Below are 22,017 nucleotides of genomic sequence, written 5' to 3'. Positions count from 1 at the left end.
GAGCAGACACGGGGAAAACGTGCAGACTCCGCACAGACAGCAACCAAAGCCAGAATTGAACCCGGTTCCCTGGCGCTGTGAGGCACGTGCCGTAAAAGGGCTTTTCCAAATACTTTTTTGATAGCCAGACTAAACCTGATGTTGGAAAAAAAATGTTTTTTAAAAGACTTTTTATTAATTTTCCCTAATCCTCTACTGAATGCACTGACTCACTCTGGGTTAAAGTTGCTCAGGAATTAGACCCTCTGTCTCATCCGTGAGGCTAGAGAGTCAATGGTGGCTGTCTATTTGATGATAGGAAAGTGCTGACCTTAGCTTTGTTCTCAAACGCTGTGTATAATCACACCCTTTCCATTGGGATCATTGGGTAGTGGAACAGGAACATTTGGGATGTGAGTATCCGATTGTTTACTCAACAATACAGTCTTCCAAAGTGCTGGAAGCACTATTAGAAAGCATCGAGTTTGGAGAGACAGAGTGTGATGACAATATGCTATTTTATGTTTCAGGGGACTCTTTTAAAGTTCAGCTTTTTTTCTAGAGGTAGTCAGTATGTCTGGAAGGAATACAGCTCAGATGCTGGGAAAGCAGCATAATTACTCATTTTAGCCACGTAGTTTTTACGTAAGAAGAGAGTACTTTTGTTTACAAAAAAAAGGTCCTCTGGGTTTTTTTGATTAAAGAAATGGAATGTGGGTTTCTGATTTGGTTGATTGATAGGGTCATGTGATAATGTGGTTAATGGGAAGAGCTAGGTATGTAGCAGAGCGAGGAAAACAGCTTTCTGTTGAGTGCTATCAGTGGTTTATTTAAAGACAGTAGACTGCGAGCTGCTCTGAAAATCAAAACCTCTCTAAAAGCTTCAAGGCTGTCGACCCAATTTATAGCAAGTATGCCTGGGTTTGCTAACTGTATTGAAAGTGGCATTTAAGTTGAAATGGAATGTTGCTTATTTGAAACTGAAGTAGTGATAAGTTAGAAAATAGAGTTGTTCCCTTTCATTTTTAACCATTCTTCATGTGTTAAAAGTTAAGTTGCTTCATTTAGTTGGAGTTATATTTAAACTGTGTTATGAATAAAGCTTGTTTGACAAAAGATCCCTAATTTGTCAATGGAATTACTCCAGGAGCGAAGCATCCTATCCTCACATTTATGCCAAAATAGAAAAATTGTTGGGGTCTAGTCTGACTTCAAAATATACCTTGGCGTCTGGGTCCAAGACCAGAACAAGAGTTCATGAAATGGGGGTTCCTCTCTGGAACCATTTATTTCCAAGACATCTTATCAATGCAAAAAGCTGCAAAAAGAAATTGTCACAGCCCCATCACTTGAAATTTCCAAAACCCACCTTTAGATTATTTCCATTAAAAAAATTTCACCATCTCGGCAGCTCATGCCTGGTTTAGCTAGTGAGTCAAGGGAATCAAACCCGGGTCCCTGGTGCTGTGAGGCAGCAGTGCTAACCACTGCACCACCGTGCTGCCCCTCAAATCTAAAGTAAAACTTGGGGGAAGAAAAAGAGATTCAAAAAGATAGCACCACATTAAAGTGGCACTCTCCATCGGAAATGCGACAGGATTTTGTTTCAATGTGGTCAAATTTCAGAAGGGAGAGAATTTAATCCTTGGAATTTCTCGTCAGCTGTCAACAGTGGAATCAGCACTGCTAATTAGCCAGCTGGCAAGTGGTTTCAGTTAGAAGTCGTCTGTGCCAGGAATGGCTTGCTACAGCATCCACCACCGCGCTGTGCAGAATAACAACAGACAAGGTGCCAATGAACAAACTGTTGCATAACCGTCCAAAAATAAAGGTGTGATTACAATGAAGACTTGGCACCAGCAAATTTACCTTAACGCAGTCAACACTTCCCGGGTTGCGTGACTGTGTGGAGTTTGCACACTCTCCCCGTGTCTGCGTGGGTTTCCTCCAGGTGCTCCAGTTTCCTCTCTCAGTCCGAAAGACATGCTGGTTAGGCCCATTTGCTATGCTGAATTCTCCCTCAATGTACCCGAACAAGCGCCAGAGTGTGGTGACTAGAGGATTTTCACAGCAACTTCATTGCAGTGTTAATGTAAGCCTACTTCCGACACTAATAAATTAACTTTAACTTCTTGTTAATTCAAAGTTCTTTTTTTGCCCTAAAAATTAAGACGTTTAATTAGGCCACGTCGATAATACAGCAAAACATTACTTTAGTGTTTAGCAATGAATTAGTGGACAATTTAAATTAAAGTGAATAGACTGTATTTAAAACAAATATCCATGTAAAATATTGAAACCTGGATTTGTGTCATGGAACAGTGTGTGTGTTTAGTTCCACAGGCTGATGTTTACAAAAACAAAGGTACATGGAACGCTTTGCTTTATTGGGCGAATTATCGAAAACAAAAGCAGGGATTTAACGCTGGTTAGGACACAGCTGTAGTTTTGTGTACAGTTCTAGTTACCACATTACAGGAAGGACATAATTGCTCTGGAGAGAGTACAGAAGAGTTTTGGAAGAATCTTGCCAGGAACTTGAAAATTGCATCAGAGAGGAAAGATTGGATTAGGCTGGGGTTGTTTTCCTCAGAGCAGAGGAGGCTGAGGGGGGACCTAATGGAGGTGGACACAATTATGAGGGCCTGGATAGGGCAGACAGGAAAGACTTGTTTCTCCTGACGGAGAGGTCAATTAGCAAGGGGCACAGATTTAAAGTGATTGGTGGAAGGATTAGAGGGATTGTTGGGAGAAACTTTACCATCCAGAGGCTGGAATTCGCTGCCTGGGTTTGGTGGTTCCGGGGAAAATAGTCAATTCCTTTAAAAGGTAGCCATGATGTGGAGATGCTGGCGTTGGATTGTGTTGGGCACAGTAAGAAGTCTCACAACACCAGGTTAAAGTCCAACAGGTTTATTTGATAGCACGAGCTTTCGGAGCACTGCTCCTTCATCAGGTGAATGGAGAGTTGGGTTCACAAACATGGCATATATAGGCACAGACTTAATTGTAAGATAATGGTTAGAATGCGCGTCTTTACAGGTAATCAAGTCTTTACAGGAACAGACAATGCGAGTGGAGAGAGGGATAATGACAGGTTAAAAAAGTATGAATTGTCTCAAGCCAGGACAGTTAGTAGGATTTTGCAAGCCCAGGCCAAATGGTGGGGGTTACGCGTAGTGTAACATGAACTCAAGATCACGGTTGAGGCCATCCTCAACTTGGCTATCAGTTTCTGTTTGGCGATTCTGCGTTGTCATCTGTCTTGAAGGCCCCCTTGGAGAACGCTTACCCAAAAATCAGAGGTTGAATGCCCTTGACTGCTGAAGTGTTCCCCGACAGGAAGGATACACTCCTGCCTGGTGATTGTCGAGCGGTGTCCATTCATCGACTGTCGTAGTGTCTACATGGTCTCGCCGATGTACCATGCCTGGGGACATCTTTTCTTGCAGTGTAACACGTAGACAACGTTGGCACTCATGCGACTCGAGAAATGGTCAAGAGCTTCAGGTTTTTAGGTGTCCAGATCACCAATAACTTGTCTGGTCCCCTCATGCTGACACTATATTAAGAAAGCTCACCAACACCTCTACTTTCTCAGAAGACTAAGGAAATTTAGCATGTCAGCTATGACTCTCACCAACTTTTACAGATGCACCATAGAAAGCATTCTTTCTGGTTGTATCACAGCTTGGTATGGCTCCTGCTCTGCCCAAGACCGCAAGAAACTACAAAGGGTCGTGAGTGTAGCCCAGTCTATCACGCAAACCAGCCTCCCATTCATTGACTCTGTCTACACTTCCTGATGCTTCAGAAAAGCAGCCAGCATAATTAAGGACCCAACGCATCACGGACATACACTCTTCCACCTTTTTCCATCGGGAAAAAGATACAAAAGTCTGAGGTCACCTACTCAAGAACAGCTTCTTCCCTGCTGCCACCAGACGTTTGAATGGACCTACCTTGCATTAACTTGATCTTTCTCTACATCTAGTTATAACTGTAACAATACATTCTGCACCTTCTCCTTTCCTTCCCTATGTACAGTATGCTTTGCCTGTATAGTGCTCAAGAAACAATACTTTACGCTGTATACTAATACATGTGACAATGATAAATCAAACCAAATCAAAATCAAAACATCTTTGGACTGTGGGAGGAATATGGAACACCTGGAGGAAACCCACACAGACATGGGGGGAATGTGCAGACTCCACACAGACAGTTACCCAAGGCTGGAATTGAACCTGAGTCCCTGGTACTGTGAGGCGATTTTATGAATGGGCTCTTCCTGTGCCGTAACTTTTCTATGGTTCTAACCAGGATTCTAGCAAATACAGCTATCGTAAAAGATTGAACGAGTTGGTGCTTTTTCTCTTTGGAAAGACTTGGAGGATAACTAATAAAAGTCTTTAGAGGTTTCGGATTCCAGCTTCCGCAGTATTCTGCTTTTATATTAGGAAATGTCTATGAATGTTCTATATATGGACTTCGAGAAACATTTAATAAAGTCCCTCATAATTGACCGCTAGCTAAGGGTTAATGGAATGCGAGTCTTTACAGGTAATCAAGTCTTTAAAAAAAGGCTTGTGGAACTGAAGGCAAATTGTTGACATAGTTGCGATAAAGCTGAGCAACACTAGACAGACAGGAGAAATTACAAACAGATTTTCAAATTGGCAAGATGTGGTGACTGGTGTCCCACAAGGATCTATGTTGGGATCTAAACTATTCACATTAGTTATTGATGACTTGGATAAAGGGATAGAAAGCTCATACCCAATGTTGTTGATAATTTCCTCTGGGTGGGTTTCCTCCGCGTCCAAAAACGTACAGGTTAGGTGGATTGGCTGTGCTAAATTATCTCTTATTGTCCAAAAGATGTGTAGGTTAGGTGGATTGGCCATGGGAAATTGTCCCTTGGTGTCCAAAAGATGTGCAGGTTAGGTGAATCAGCTGTGCTAACTTGCCTTTTATTGTCCAGAGGTTGTGTAGGTTAGGTGGATTAGCCATGGCAAATTGCCCCTTAGTGTCCAAAAGATGTGCGGGTTAGGTGGATTGGCCATACTAAATTGCCCCTTAGTGTCAAAAAATGTGCAGGTCAGGTGGATTGGCTATGCTAAATTGCCTCTTATTGTCCAAACATTGTGTAGGAGGATTAGCCACTATAAACATGTGAGCTGTGGGCTTGAGTAAGATGCTCTTTTGGAGACGGTGCAGACTCGAGGGGGCCAAATGGCCACCTGCGATGTAGGGCCAGGTGTCATTAAAAGAGATGGTGATATATTAAGTAAATGGGCAAACTGTGACAAATAGATTTCAATGTCGACAAATGGGAAGGCATCAACTTTCCACCTAAAAGGGTAGAACTGGGTACTTCCTAAATGGCGAAAAGCTAGAAACAGTGAACTGCCAGGGATCTTGGGGTCGAGATACATAAAATGCCATGAACAGGTACAGAAAATAAGTCAAGAAGGCTAATGGAATGCTCACTTTAAGAGAAAATGAAGGTAGGATTATTGCATGTACAGTGAAAGGTTTAATAGATGTTATGGGAGGAGACTGGTGCAGAGTATAAGCACTATCACAGACTAGTTGGGCCGAATGGCCTGTCCCTGTGCTATGTTAGTTGATGAAGGGACTGAATGAGCCTCCAAGTCTCAATCCACTGACTGGGAGAAGGGGGGAGGGGCGGCACCGCTACCGCCCTCGCGCCCAACAGTTTAAACCGCCACTGGCGCGCGGGAAGAATTCAAATCTGAACGAATGGGCGGGGAAAGCCGGAGCAGTTGTGCGCCTGCGCCGACTCCAATGTGGAGGTGGGCGAGGAAAGCCGGAACAGTTGTACGCCTGCGCCGACTCCAGTGCGGAGGTGGGCGGGGAAAGCCGGAGCAGTTGTACGCACGCGCCGACTCCAATGCGGAGGTGGGCGGGGAAAGCCGGAGCAGTTGTACACGCCTACGCCGGCTCCAATGCGGGGAAAGCCGGTGCAGTTGTGCGCCTTCGCCGGCTCCACTGCCGGGGGTGGGTGGGGAAAGCCGGTGCAGTTGTACGCCTGCGCCGACTCCAGCATGGCAGTAGACGGTGAAAGCCAGAGCACTTGTGCGCCTGCGCCGACTCTACTGCGGGGCTGGGCGGGGAAAGTCGGAGCAGTTGTGCGCTTGCGCCGATTAGCCGCTAGAGTGCGCATGCGTTAAGCCGGCTGGAAGCGGGCGCGCAACGAACGGTCACCGTTCGTCCGAATAGACAAGACGGTTCACGGAAAACGCTCCGTTTTCCTTCGGTTTTCTTTTAAAAAAGTCCCAAAAACAAGCAGAAATAAAACATGTTAGGTGGTGGGAGACGAAACAAGTGCCCTTGGATGAGTTCCCCCCCTCACACTAAAGACTTTTCTCTCAGCTTTGTGCTGCATTTCTCCCTCAGGCTTGTCCCTTCCCGCAGCCCAGGAGAAAATAACACCAGATGCCAGAATATAAAATTGGTTTTGACCGCCCAACTGCAATAATGTGGCAAATACCCTCTAGCGGGGGGAGAAAACCCATGGTGCAGAATGCCCCACAAGGGGCTGTTCTTAGGAAAAAAATTCAAACAAAAAAAAGTTAACATATTGAAAAGTTATGCAAATTGGACAATTTTAAACCCCATTTTCCTTTTGCTCGGGTGCGCAAGCAACAAAATAAAGAAATGATTGAAGGTTTTTAGGGTAGATTTTGGGGTTTGCGTGAAGGGCATAGTCTAAGGAGTTTGGGTTGTGGGGTGAGGCTCGTGTTCAGGTGAGTTTTAACCCTATGGTGCAAAATGCACCACAAGGGGCTGTTCTGTCTTAGGACAAAGTTTAGCAAATGAGCATTTTTAATGCCCTCCTTTTTGTTAGGGTGTAATGCAAGCAACAATAAAAACGAAGGTTTTTAGGACAGATTTTGGGGTTTCTGTGAAGACTAAAAGTCTCAAAGGGTTGGGTTGTGGGTTGAATTCTTAAGTTCAGGTGAGTTTTGTCCATCCTTCCATTAAGTTGATCTTTAAGTTGACCCTAGCTATGACTCTAACACTACATTCTGCACTCTCCTTTCCTTCTCTATTAACGGTATGCTTTGTATAGCGTGCAAGAAACAATGCTTTTCACCATGTTAATACATGTGACAATAATAAATCAAATCTTTCTCTTCATGAGATCTGGTTTGCAGCAAAGCTCAGTAGAAAAATCACTGCAGGGTGTCAATCATTTGGCGTCAGTGATCTCTCCAGCAGCTTTTAAAAAGTGCTCCTGCCTCCCAGAACTTCATTGATTTTAAAAAAGAGAGGGCTCGGCCAACAGCTTACTACAGCACCCTCCCTCAAAATAGTGGATCACCTTTCCTTCCCTCCCTCTCTGTCAGTGGGATCAGGGGGTGTGTTTGTGTTGGGGGAGGAATCCCCCACACCTCCCCCTTTTTCTTTTCCATTGCATTGCAATCCCCCACCGTGCAAGAACTGGAAGCAGAAAGTTTCTTCGGTTGCTTCTGCAAGACCTGTGCTACTGCCCACCCTCTCCTCTCCCTCCTTCCCTTCCCTCTTCTCCTTCCCAGTTTGCTCTGCCTCTCCTCAGCCCAGCGACATGGACTATTTCTATTTATTGTTTTCTTCCATCCCGCTCCTGTTGGAATGCAGCAGGCTTCTCCAGGCACTGGGGACAGAAGGTAAGGAGGCACCGGGCACACACAACTTTTCCACATTCTTTGTCCTCTGCGATTAAAACCTACTGGGGACGTTTTCTTCCCTTCCCCCAAACTCGGAAGATGCAAAAACAGAAATTTCGATCTCCCCAAAGTTTAAGAGAGATAATAGCTGATTTTAAAAAAATGTTGATACAAGTTGCTAATGCTAATTCTTGAAAATGTTGATGCAATCTGCTAATAATGCTGAATTTTTAAAATGATGCAATTTGCTAATAATGCTGATTTTAAAAAATGATGCAAGTTGCTAATAATGCTGATTTTTAAAAATGATGCAAGTTGCTAATAATGCTGATTTTTAAAATTGATGCAAGTTGCTAATAATGCTGATTTAAAAAAAATGTTGGTGCAGATTGCTATTGATGCAGTACAAACTGGGCAGGATTTGGTTAGTCTAGTGCATGCGCGCGCGCGCACACACACACAGTCTAATGGTATCTGGTTTTGTTTTGCTGCAGATGCCCTCTCCAGGAGATTTGGGGACTATGGGCTGATGATACCCCTCAGTACCGATGGCCAGGGTCACTACATCTCGCACGTCCTGTCTACGAGGGGCTCAGCCCGCCGCTCTGCCCGGAGCACCCCCCGCCGAGGGGCAGCCGAGCTGCACTTCAATGTCACCCTCTTCGGGAGGGAGCTGCACTTGCGCCTGCGGCGTAACGCCCGGCTGGTGGCCCCTGGGGCGGCGGTGGACTGGCAGGAGGACTTCCAGGAGCAGCTCTCCCAGCCCCTCCACGGTGGCTGTCTCTTCACCGGGGTGGTGACCGACATGCCGGGGGCCACTGTGGCCATCAGCACCTGTGACGGCTTGGTGAGTGTGGGAGGAAAGGAAAGGAAAGCTTTGTCTGCCACCCCCCCTCCCCCTCCCCCTCCCCCTCCCCCCCCTCCTCCCCCTCCCCCCCCTCCTCCCCCTCCCCCTCCCCCCGATTGCTCTGATCCTTATCATTGTGCAGGCTTTGTATACAGTCTTTGTGTGTGGGGGAGACCATAAGATATTGGAGCAGAATTAGGCCATTCAGCCCATCGCGTCTGCTTCACTATTGAATAATGGTTGATAAGTTTCTCAACCCCATTCTCTTGCCTTTTCCCCGTAACCTTTGATCCCCTTACCAATCAAGAACCTATAAATACACTCAATGATCTGGCCTCCTCCAGCCTTCTGTGGCAGTGAATTCCATAGATTCACCACCCTTTGGCTGAAGAAATTCCTCCTCATCTGGGTTCTGTAGGGTTGCCCCAATACTTGAGGCTGTGCCCTCGAATCCTCGGCTCTCCTATTAATGGAAACATTATCCCCATGTCCACTCTGTCCAGGCCTTTTGGTATTCATAGAATCCCTACAGTGTAGAAGGAGGCCATTCAGCCCATTGAGTCTGCATGACAACAATTCCACCCCAGGCCCTATCCCCACAAATTTACCCCACTAATCCCTCTAACCTACACATTCCCTGACACTAAGGGGCAATTCAGCCTGGCCAATCAACCTAATCCGCACATCTTTGGACTGTGGGAGGAAACCGGAGGAAACCCACACAGACACAAGGAAAATGTGCAAACTCCAAGCAGACAGTGACCCAAGCCGGGAGTCGAACCTGGGTCCCTGGAGCTGTGAGGCAGCAGTGCTAGCCGCTGTGCCACCGTATTCTGAAAGTTTAAATGAGATCCCCCTCATTCTCCATTGAGTACAGACCCAGAGTCCTCAAACACTCTTCATACGTCAAGCCTTTCAATCTCGGGTCGTTCTCGTGAACATCCTCTGGATTATTCTCATGAACTGTGTGGAGTCTGTCTATGTGGAGTTTGCACATTCTCCTCGTGTCTGCGTGGGTTTCCTCCAGGTGCTCCGGTTTCCTCCCACAGTCCAAAGATGTGCGGGTTAGGTTGATTGGCCGTGCTAAAATTGCCCCTTAGTGTCCTGAGATGCGTAGGTTAGAGGGATTAGCGGGTAAATATGTAGGGATATGGGAGTTGGGCCTGGATGGGATTGTGGTCGGTGCAGACTTGATGGGCCGAATGGCCTGTTTCTGCACTGTAGGGTTTCTATGATTTCTATGAACCTCCTCTGGACCCACAAGAGGAGTTGCTTCCAGCTAAAGTTTCAGCAATAGCATTGGAACATGTTGCAGAGTCCCCTTCCCTTTTACTAAAGATTTTTTCCCAGCAAATCAACAAAGACTTCTTTCACAGTCAATTGAAAATACATGGATAAGGTTGTTCAAAGGTCTGCACTGTAGAATATGATTCAAGTCTGGTATGCACTTGGCTAAAGCTATTGGTGTATATTAGGTTATTTGTTGCATGAATGTTAGAAATTTGGTCACTCACTGTATAGAATGATTATTTGCGATAGCTATTGGTGTATATTAGATTATCTGCTACAGTCCAGAGATGTGCAAGTTTGATGGACTGGCCATGATAAATTGCCTCTTAGTGTCCAAAGATGTGCACGTTAGGTGGAGTGGCCATGCTAAATTGACCCATAGTATCAGGGGACTAGCAGAGTAAATACATGGGGTTATGGGGATGGGGCCTGGGTTTGATTGTTGTTGGTGCAGACTCCATGGGCCGAATGGCCTTCTGCATCGCAGGGATTCTATGAACATTAGACATTTGGTCACACTGTATACAATCATTATTTGCGCAATGACTGTACATTAGCTTCAATGTCTCATCCCATTTCTTTAAAGTAGAAAGTAAATAGGCTGAAATGTTTCAATGTACTTCAAAGTAGAAAGTTTTGATTAGTGGGGCACAATTTGATGCGTTATTGTGCAATGGGTATGAATGGTGAGACTATTTTGAAAGGGCAGTCCTATATACAGTGCACACCGGCGTTTTGTTTTAGATCGAGAGGGGTTGGTGTTTTTTCGCCTTTCCTTTGTGCTGTAATTGGTGTTTGGGTGATTTGGATGTTCACTTCCTTTCCGGATTGGACTTGGCTACATCTGTGTGGGGTGTGCTGAGGGAGAGGAGAGAGAGCAAAGGGGGTAACTTTTGAACAGATCTCATCAGGAGATCAACTTGGCAAAATAAAAAAGTTTGTTTGTGGAACTGACTAAAGGTAGGGTTTCATCATCTCACCATCGAGGCTGGTGTGCAATCACCAGATGCATTGGGATGGTGCGTTGCTGAATCATTATTGGGTTGCGTTCGACTCTAATTCCTTATCTTGCTTGTAGCAGATGTGTCAAAACCATGCCGTGATGGGGTTGGTAGAATGCTCCTGCAATTGTGTTGTAACCATTTCAAGAGAAGCCCCTCCAAGGCAGAGGGAAAAATTTACTGACTAGCATCTCCAGTTTAATACTTCATGCACAGCTAGCGACATCATAGAATCCTACAGTGCAGGAGGAGGCCATTTGGTGTTGCTGAAACTCCCTTCCTGGGCTGTTTATGTTCTCATTAACCTCCCGAGGATATGAAACACTTGGGAATCAGGATAATGGTCCAGATGTTGATGTAATTTCGCAAGTTGATGTTTTCATTTGAGTGTTTTAAATTTAGAAATTCAATTAAAGTTAGATTGGACTGGTTTTAACTAGGACATAACAGAGGCAGTAAATTATGATAATTATAGCTGGGGTGAACCAAGACACTGATCAATCCACTATGCTATCATGCATCAAACACATGTAACAGTATAAATTATAAAAAATCAGGGATAATATAAATGTAACGCTGTGTCAGTTATACACTCCATGAGTAAATCATAGAATCATACAGCGCAGAAGAAGCCCATCGGGCCTGCACCGACACATTAGAAACGCCTGAATTTCCACCTAACCCCATCTGCCAGCACTTGGCCCAGAGCCTTGAATGTTATGATGTGTCAAGTGCTCATCCAGATACTTTTTAAAGGATGTGAAGCAACCCGCCTCCGCCCCCTCCCAGGCAGCGCATTCCAGACCATCACCACCCTCTGGGTAAAAATGCTTTCCCTCGCATCGTAAACCTTTTCCTAAACTTCCTGCCCCTCACCTTGAACCCATATCCCCTCGTGACTGACCCTTCAACTAAGGGGAACAGCTGCTCCTTATTCACTTTGTCCATGTCCTTCATAATCTAGATGTGGAGTTGCCGGCGTTGGACTGTGGTAGGCACAGTAAGTAGCCTCACAACACCAGGTTAAAGTCCAACAGGTTTATTTGGTAGCACTAGCTTTTGGAGTGCTGCTCCTTCATCAGGTGAGTTGAAGGAGCAGCGCTCCGAAAACTTGTGCTACCAAATAAACCTGTTAGACTTTAACCTGGTGTTGTTAAACTACTTACTGTGCCTCATAATCTTGTACACCTTGGTCAGGTCACCCCACATTCTTCTCTGCTCCAGTGAAAACAACCAAGCCTATCCAACCTCTCTTCATAACTTAATTGTTCCATCCCAGGCAGCATCCAGATGAACCTCCTCTGCACCCTGTCCAGTGCAATCACATCCTTCCTATAATGTGGTGACCAGAACTGCACACAGTTCTCTAGCTGTGGCCTCATCAAAGTTCCATATAACTCCAACATTACTTCCTTGCTTTTGTATTCTATGCCTCGATTGATAAAGGCAAGTGTCCCAAAAGCCTTTTTCACCCCCCACTAACATGCCCTTCTGTCTTCAGATTTGTGGGCAAACATGCCAAAGTCCCTTTGTTCCACAGAACTTCCTAGTGTCCTACCATTCATTGAGTAGTTTGCAGTTTCATGCTTTATTTGGTAATTAAATTGGATTTACCTATAAATCACTGAAAATTGCATGCCATCAAGATCGGTTCATTCTGTCTCATGTAAGTTGCACTTTGTTGTTTTGATATTCCATGTTTTGTGCGGGAGGGAAGTTCTCTTAACGTGGGATGTGAGTGTGAGATTTGGTTTGTGATCAACTTGTTGAGTAGAATCATTGCCAGAATTAACATGGATGAAGTAGTGGCCACGTTCCTCCAGAAATAAAGTATGTGTTCCATTTTTGGGCGGCACAGTGGTTAGCCCTGCTGTCTCACAGCACCAGGGACCTGGGTTCGATTCCCTGCTTGGGTCACTGCCTGTGTGGGGTTTGCAAGTTCTCTCCGCGTTTGCTTGGGTTTCCTCCAGGTGCTCTGGTTTCCTCCCAGTCTTAAAGACAGTGCGGGTTAGTGCACTGACCCGAACAGACGCCGGAGTGTGGCGACTAGGAGATTTTCACAGTAACTTCATTGCAGTGTTAATGTAAGCCTTACTTGTGACTAATAAATAAACTTTAAAACTATATCTGTTTATCAATGTTTCAGTCAATATTTCATCCAAAATTCATAACAAAATAATACCTTGAGGTTTAACCGTACCAATATTTTCTCTTGCTCCAGAGGGAGTGCAGAGAAGGTTTATTAGACTGATTCCTGGGATGGTGGGACTGACATATGAGGAGAGATTGAGTTAGTTAAGATTGTATTTGCTGGAGTTGAGAAGAATGAGAGGGGAATCTCATAGAAACCTATAAAATTTTAACAGGACTAGGCAGAGTCGATGCAAGAAGGATGTTCTCAGTGTGGGGTTGTACAGAACAAGGGGTCACAATCTGAGGATACAGGATTTAGGACAGAGATGAGGAGAAATTTCTTCACCTAGAGAGTGGTCAGCCTGTGAAATTTGCTACCACAGAAAGCAGTTGATACCAAAACATTAAATGTTTCCAAGAAGCAGTTAGATACAGCACTTGAGGCGAAGGGGATCAGTGATATGGGGGGAAAGACAGGATCAGGCTATTGAGTTGGATGATCAGCCATGATCAAAATAAAAGGCAGAGCAGGCTTGAAGGGCTGAATGGCCTCCTGCTCCTAGTTTCCATGTTTCTATGTTTGGCGCATTCTAATATGTCACTTCATTCTATTCCACTGACATTGGCAATTGAATACTGAACTGTTGTAAACCTCTTTCTTGAAACTTGACTTCCTCAGAGCTCTGCACCTTCTCTCCATCCCATCTCGGCGTTGGATTTCCCTTCTTGATTCTCTTCAGCTGCATTTTTGCATTCGATCGTGATCTGTGCCCGTGTCTCTCACATGGATTCTTTGTGTTGTTTCATTACCTCTGCTTGACAAGGATGTAATCAGTTTGATCCCTCTTCAGATCCATAGATGACTCAAATGTACTATTTCCTCTGGTTACACTTAAAAATTTGGTGCTGCGTTGCACAGCTTGCACCTTCTACAGAACTCAATCTGCATCTCTAGACTGTTGTTTCTTAGATCGAGTCTGTAGTTTCTAACTTGATTTCCATCTCTGCCTTCACTGGTGAAATCATTCCAGTCTCCTGTGATCAGTAAGAGACTGAGTTTAAGTTTATTTATCTATGTCTCAAGTAGGCTTACATGAACACCTCAATAAAGTTACTGTGAAAATTCCCTAGTCGCCACACTCCGGTGGCTGTTCGGGTACACTGAGGGAGAATTTAGCATGGCCAATGCGCCTAACTAGCACGTCTTTCAGACTGTGGGAGGAAACCGGAGCACTATTTTTCCTTTTCTGTTTCCTTTCCTTTCCTATCAGTTCTTCCAGGTATTTCTGTCTCTACTTCTTAATCTGGGTGCTCCAATGTGGGCATGTACACAGCTATTATAACTTCCACTGGGCCAGCATGGAGCACCACCTTCAGCAAGCTGTCAATGTCATCAATTCAGGCCACACACATTTCATTATCCAGCATTATAGCAATATCTCTTTGATTCTGTTTGCCATCTGCATAAATCACTTTTGTATCATTACTTTCAAGATCACCACAATCTCTGTCGTACTTTTGTTGCAGTAAGAAGTCTCACAACACCAGGTTAAAGTCCAACAGGTTTATTTGGTAGCAAATACCATAAGCTTTCGGAGCACAGCTCCTTCGTCAGATGGAGTGGATATCTGTTCTCAAACAGTGCAAACAGACACAGAAATCAAATTACAGAATACTGATTAGAATGCAAATCTCTACAGCCAGCCAGGTCTTAAATGTACAGACAATGTGGGTGGAGGGAGCATTCAACACAGGTTAAAGAGATGTGTATTGTCTCCAGACAGAACAGCTAGTGAAATTCTGCAAGTCCAGGAGGCAAGCTGTGGGGGTTACTGATAATGTGACATAAATCCAACATCCCGGTTTAGGCCGTCCTCATGTGTGCGGAACTTGGCTATCAGTTTCTGCTCAGCGACTCTGCGCTGTCGTGTGTCGTGAAGACCGCCTTGGAGAACGCTTACCTGAAGATCCAAGGCTGAATGCCCGTGACTGCTGAAGTGCTCCCCCACAGGAAGAGAACAGTCTTGCCTGGTGATTGTCGAGCGGTGTTCATTCATCCGTTGTCGTAGCGTCTGCATGGTTTCCCCAATGTACCATGCCTCGGGACATCCTTTCTTGCAGCGTATCAGGTAGACAACGTTGGCCGAGTTGCAAGAGTAGGTACCGTGTACCTGGTAGATGGTGTTCTCACGTGAGATGATGGCATCCGTGTCAATGATCCGGCACGTCTTGCAGAGGTTGCTGTGGCAGGGTTGTGTGGTGTCGTGGTCACTGTTCTCCTGAAGGCTGGGTAGTTTGCTGCGGACAATGGTCTGTTTGAGGTTGCGTGGTTGTTTGAAGGCAAGAAGTGGGGGTGTGGGGATAGCCTTGGCGAGATGTTCGTCTTCATCAATGACATGTTGAAGGTTCTGGAGGAGATGCCGTAGCTTCTCCGCTCCGGGGAAGTACTGGACGACGAAAGGTACTCTGTCCACCGCGTCCCGTGTTTGTCTTCTGAGGAGGTCGGTGCGGTTTTTCGCTGTGGCGCGTCGGAACTGTTGATCGATGAGTCGAGCGCCATATCCTGTTCTTATGAGGGCATCTTTCAGCGTCTGGAGGTGTCTGTTGCGATCCTCCTCGTCCGAGCAGATCCTGTGTATTCGGAGGGCTTGTCCGTAGGGGATGGCTTCTTTTACGTGTTTAGGGTGGAAGCTGGAGAAGTGGAGCATCATGAGGTTATCCGTGGGCTTGCGGTACAGTGAGGTGCTGAGGTGACCGTCCTTAATGGAGATGCGTGTGTCCAAGAATGCAACCGATTCCGGAGAGTAATCCATGGTGAGTCTGATGGTGGGATGGAACTTTTGTTGGGCAGAGAATGTTCCGGCTATGTCTTCCCATTTCTAGAAAAGCCATAGCTCTCAGAAGAACTGCCAAAGAAAATGGATGAGAGAAGTGAAAGAGTGAAAAACACAAAGGCTTGGGCCTTAGCTATTTACTAGAATATCGTCATCAATTACTCCGATGAGGGGACCAGGTGTAAAATTTCTACGTTTACTGACAATACAAAGGAATATAGGCTGGTTAAGCAATGGAGCAAAAAGGTGGAAAAAACGTGAGAAAATGTGAAATTATTAGCTTTGAAAGGAAGACTGGAACGCTAGAATATTTCACAAAACGTCCGGGATATTGGTATTCAGAGGGATTTGGGTGTCGTTGTACACAAATCACAAAGTTACCGTGTATACACATCAAACAATTAGAAAGCCAAATGCTCTGTTAGCCTTTATTGTAAGATTATAAAGAAGAAGGAAATCTTGCTGCTATTATACAGTGTTACGATTCCAGACCAGACCCCCAATTTGTTCGGATCTGGTGTAAATGAAATTTGAAATCCTAGTTATTGACTAAGAGAAGAAAGCTACAAGATTCAAGCAAACGAGAAATTTTATTGTGCAACAGTCAACAAATCAAACGGTTATTGCTATCTGTATTCCAACATCCAGAGTTAACAAGAGGTGAACTATAGTGGAACACAGCACAAACTGCACCTTGAATTCTTTGAGGTGTTGGCAGGGTAGTTTGAGAGGCTGTTTGCCCTGGCTGCAAAGTCCTGAACGAGAGATGCGCGGGGTTATGGAGATAGGGCTTGGGGGAGTTGGGAAAGATGCTCTTTCCCTCTTTGGTGCAGACTCGATGGGCCAAATGGCCTCTTTCTGTGTGTAGGGATTCTGTGGTTCTTTAATTGTCACATGAAAATGGGATGGCCATTTAAAGACTGAGGATAGGGAATCTTTGAAATTCTCTATTCCATAGGACTGTGGATGTTCAGTCACTATACAGTAGGTTCTTGCTTTATGTTGTCCCAGTTTTAAGTTGTTTTGATTTAATGTTTTTAGTGGGGCTGGGATTAGCGTTGTGGATTTGCATTAATGTAGATTTGTGCCAGGTGCGACATAGACCTCTCCCAATCCCCGACTCTTGCACTGGTTGACCATCTCAGTTGCTGCCGACCCTTCTGCTGGTCACTGACCCTTCTGTTCTGGACAGTGTACCCAAACAGGCTCCAGAGTGTGGCGACTAGGGGATTTTCACAGCAACTTCATTGTAGTGTTAATGTAAGCCTACTTGTGACACGAATAAATGAACTTTAAACCCTTCCCCCACCCATCTGACCCCTCCCACTTGCTGGCAACCCTCTCGCTTTGGGCTTACCTCCCCGGCCTTGCAGTTTAAAACGGCTCTCGTTCTGTAGGTTTCTTTCTGCCTCTCATTGCTCATCTCCCGAATCCTCACTCGCAGCCAAATTTCAGAAGAGGGGAAAGGACTAGTGTGAAGTTTGGGACTGGGAGAGGGGTAAGAGTTGAAGAGCTGGTGATTGGGAAATAAGTTGAAAGAGATTTCAAAATTGTATTCTTATAAAATTATCTGGTTTACACATATAGTAATTTAGTGATGGTCAGTATTTAAACTTGCAGGGTAAAGGAACAGATTGATAGAAGATGTTTCCTTAGGTGACAGAATCCAGAACGAGTGAACATAATTAGCTCTAGGCAAAGGAGGAATGAAATCAGGAAGCATAGAATCCCTGCAGTGCAGAAGGAGGGCACTCGGTCCATCGAGTCCGCACCGACAACAATCCCACCCAAGCCCTATCCGTGTAACCCACATATTTACCCCACTGATTCCTCTAACCTATTCATCACAAAACAATAATGGGCAATTTAGCATGGCCAATCAACCTAACCTGCACATCTTTGGACTATGGGAGGCACCCGGAGGAAACCCACGCAGACACGGGGAGAACTCCACACAGTTATCCAAGCTGGAAATCGATCCACTTTTTCATTCAAAAGTCGATAGCAACATGTAGAGTTCTCGAATCCCAAAAGACTGTGGATGTTAGGCATTTAGAGTTTTCAAGATTGAGATGGACTGATTAGGGTGCAGATCAGCCATGATCTTATTGAATGATGTGATGGATTCAAGGGGCTAAATGGCCGACTGTAACAGATGATAGACTCACAATGCAACTTGAAATTTCATTCTGGCTGTGCAATGAAACAATTGTCTTTAGTACAAGCGGTAAGCAGGGGCTTTAGTCCAGATAAACCCCCAGCCTCTACAACTCTAATAGACATCGCCATTCAACAGGGCCACTAATTTTCAGTGCTATCTCTTCCATCCAGGTGAGGTCAAATACTCAGCGGTCCTCCCCAGATCTTACCCCGTTCTGGTGTTGGAAGCTATTTTCTCCTGCAGCAAGCAAATGCAAGAAGTAGGGAGTGTCTGCTGAAAAGGAAAGCACATATTTGTGAAGCTTCTGCGTAAACTGAGAGGGAAAGGAAGCAAGATACAAGCAAGGTGAAATATATTGAAAGGAAAGCAAGTAGCTGGAGTGTGAAGTGAGGAACTAGTCATTGGAGGAGACCATAAGATATTGGAGCAGAATTAGGCCATTCGGCCCATCGAGTCTGAGACATTGGTTCTGCAGTTGCTAGAAAACAATGCTGAAAGCATCAAGCAAGTGGTGTGTGTTTGGAACGAAAATGAGAGGGTGTATAGTGTGACTTTTGTGATTTTTGGTGAAGGATGTGTTGCAAAGGAAGTATGGAGGAGGGCTGTTGTCAGGCATTATACTGAGAGGGAGAAATATAGAATCGTTACTCTTCCAGGACATTGAAGTGTTCCAGATCTCAGGGATTATGCTCTAGGAACTGACCCATCTCTGCTATCTTTCCCAAGGCCTGGTCTAGGTGGATCTTCTTCCCACTGGTGGGGAAGAGAGCATCTCTAACCTCTCTGAGGCATCAGAGAACCTGGGACAGCCTCGCGACTCATTTCGCATAACAAGCTCCTTCCCAAAAGGTGACCTCTCTTTAAGAGGTGTGTTCAAGCTTTAAGTCACAATCTGGGGGTTGACTGGAGATCCTTCTCAGAATGGGCAAGCTGCCCATTTCTGGCAAAATTGTCAACGGAATTTGGAAGTTAAAGTGACTAGGCTTCAAACTGATGATGTTACCTGTGTTTGACGTTGCCCCTCTGCCCACCTGGAAATGGCTCCCAGTTAATATCACCGCCATTAAATTTTACACTGTAAGAGAAATCTGAATTGAGTTTCTTAAAGAGCCGTCTACAGATCCCTTTTCCCCATAATATTTAACTTATTCTTCAAATATTCTCTTCCCCGTTTAAAAAATGAAATCCTTGTTTCTTGTAGGGCACTGCGTTTTCTCCCAGGTTAAAAGAAATTCCACCAATCTTTCTTCCAAACAGTTCTCTTTACCTTTAGTTCCAGTTTCAGTCTCCTGGTTGATATCCTTCCAATCACATTGATGTCCTTGTACTTGAGGGATGCTACAGAAGTGTTTGTTGTAACTGTTAATAAAATGGACTTTAAGACATCTGATCATCGAAAATCATATATGCGATCAGCGCATAATTTTTAAAAGTTTATTGATTGGTGTCACAAGTAGGCTTACATTAACGCTGCAATGAAGTTACTGTGAAATCCCCTAGTCGCCACACTCTAGTACCTGTTCGGGTTCACCGAACCAGCACGTCTTTCGGACTGTGGGAGGAAACTGGAGCACCCGGAGGAAACTCACACAGAGAGTGACCCAAGCCAGGAATCGATCCTGGGTCCCTGGCGCCGCGAGGCAGCAGTGCTAACCACTGTGCCATCGTGCCACCCATGAACTCATTTTAGTAAACAACCGCTGTTGCTCTGTAAACATGTGATAGCTTTGCCGCTCCGAATCATGCAGATGTTACATCGTTTTTAAGCTTGATTTTGCTAACGTCCATCATGGTGCAATAACCTTCTCCCATTTGTTAATTTCTGCAATTCCTCTCATGAATTTACCCATGAGCAAAACGTCTCATTCGTGAGCCTTGGCAAAGCTCTAAAAACTGTGCTCAGTGTGTGTGAGAAAGAAGCAGGTTTCCTGACAAAGTCCTTCAAGAGATACAAATACAGCTGCTTCTCAAAATAAAACAAGACATTGCATTATATAAGCATCACTGCTTTTTTTGTTGGCCAGCATACGCTGGCTGTAATACAGCTGAATAATAACCGACTGCAGGAATTATGTAATTTTAGCACTACCCACATGGACTGTGGCACACCACCACCTTCTGGAAAGCAATTAGGGATGGGCAGTAAATGCTGAGCCAACCAGTGACACCCACAGCGCATGAAATCATAAAAAATAAAGTCTAGGTGAAAATTTGATATTTTAACTCTTTAAAAGATACACATACTAGAAGGTACTGAATTTAATCCAATGTCATTTTCTCAAAAAGGCAATGGACCGAATTTTCCAGTCCTGCCTGCCACAGGAATCGTGGAAGGGTGGGGGGCATACAAAGTTCCGTTGACCTCAGGCAGGAATTTCCGGCCTTGGGAATGAGCCCAATAAGTCCATTAACATATATTAAAAATGTTTTGAAAGTTTTTAATGGTGAAAGCAGTAACAACAAATAAAGTGTCTAACCATAAAGTTGCCTTAGATAACATTAATATACATCAATCCTAAACAAAAAATTCAAATTTCCTTAGGCTAGTTCTGTTGGTTGTTTGGAGGAGTAAGGGAAAACTGGGCAGGGGGGGTGGGTGGAGTTCTTTCCTGCACTCACTAATCACATCTTTAAAAATATTAGCTAATGTTGGGTGTCAACAATTATGCCCTTAGAAATGGCTATGTTCCACCCTAAAAGCCATCAGCAGCTAACCTTTGGTGAGAAGGTGGGGAGAATTTAAAATCAGTCACATAATACTGAAGTACAAACTGTGGAGACTGGATAACGTCATTTGTGAAATAACAAACACATGATAAACCAAGTTGTATTTATTCAATCTAAAGACGCAGCTGCTTCACTGGGACCCGCAGCCCGAGACTAAACTGATGACTATGTGACCCTCTGCAAAAATCTGGAAGTTCAATCCATGGTTTGAGGTTTTATAAACAAGCAGACGGGAGAACACTGGAACCGACCGATTTTCTGGTGCTCTTTGCAAACGTGCAGATGGTCCGGATTGTTACAATTTTCAAGGTTTTACTTGCACTGGTTTGCATTGTATTCCACTACGACTGACATACAAAAACAGTCCTGCTTTCAGCTAAAGCCCTTTAAATTACCAGTCTCACTTGGGTAAAAATGAACTGACTGAATGTTGAAAAGCAATGTACTGCCTGAGGCTTGCTTTTTTTTTTGAGATCCTCGCCTCTAACAAACTGCTTGAACGCAGCTTTAAAATAATCATCAATTTCTCCATATTTGAATGTAATCTTTTCTCACTGGAACCATCAAAAAATGATGTGGAGATGCCGGCGTTGGACTGGGGTGGCCACGGTAAGAAGTCTCACAACATCAGGTTAAAGTCCAACAGGTTTATTTGGTATCACGAGCTTCTGGAGCGCCGCTCCTTCAGCAGGTGGGTGGAGGGTTGGGCTCCTGATACCAAATAAACCTGTTGGACTTTAACCCGGTGTTGTGAGACTTATACTGTGCCCATCAAAAAATGTAATGGATGGAGCAGCAGCACGGACTCGGCGTCCCTTTTTGTGTGTGTGCGCATATCCTGATCATTATCCACTAAAGCCTGACCAAACAATGCACTTATGCTTCAGAGGTTACTCTCAACCTCATTCCTCTGTCCAGTTGAAGAGCTCTGCAAATCAAAATGGCAGCTTGGGAGGAATTTAAAAAAAAATACTTTTCCAATTCAATCAAATCAAATCCAATTCAGAGTCTCAACAAGTTGAGACATTTCAGATCCAGGCTGACAAGACAGGGCAAGCGACCAAACCACCCTGTCCTGGGCCTGATCTACATGAGCCAAACTGATTGGAGAAGGGGGAGGTTCCTCCTCCAAGACTTGAGCTCATTTGCATCTTAGCCAAAAGGCTGAGATGCCGCTTAAAAAAATTGCTTCATATGAAACATATGAAGCTTCAGTGTGACCTAATGACCTCAACCAAGTGCGGCCGACCATGGGCTGCCGACCATACTACACTTGATCTTAGCCAAAAGGTCGAGAAGCGATTGCTGGGAGGGATACCAGAGGAGGCCGGCACCTTGGGAGCTGGATTCCTTTTGGAAAGTTGGAATA

At 44.8% G+C, this 22,017-nt stretch overlaps 1 protein-coding gene across 1 annotated transcript in view; it reads left to right on the top strand.

Annotated features, from left to right (window-relative positions):
• The first annotated feature begins 7,326 nt into the window (after positions 1–7,326).
• LOC144480306 (A disintegrin and metalloproteinase with thrombospondin motifs 14-like) overlaps positions 7,327–22,017 on the top strand; it is a 178,035-nt gene continuing 163,344 nt past the window's right edge. Inside the window, exons 1-2 of the mRNA XM_078199660.1 lie at positions 7,327–7,655; positions 8,150–8,502. Of these exons, the coding sequence (XP_078055786.1) occupies positions 7,574–7,655; positions 8,150–8,502 (435 nt within the window). The 5' untranslated portion in view covers positions 7,327–7,573. The remainder of the gene's footprint in view (positions 7,656–8,149; positions 8,503–22,017) is intronic.

Source organism: Mustelus asterias, chromosome 28, assembly GCF_964213995.1.
Source record: "Mustelus asterias chromosome 28, sMusAst1.hap1.1, whole genome shotgun sequence".
Lineage (NCBI taxonomy): Eukaryota > Metazoa > Chordata > Chondrichthyes > Carcharhiniformes > Triakidae > Mustelus > Mustelus asterias.
Note: the sequence above shows the minus strand (reverse complement) of the source record. Positions and strands in the feature narration are given on the sequence as shown.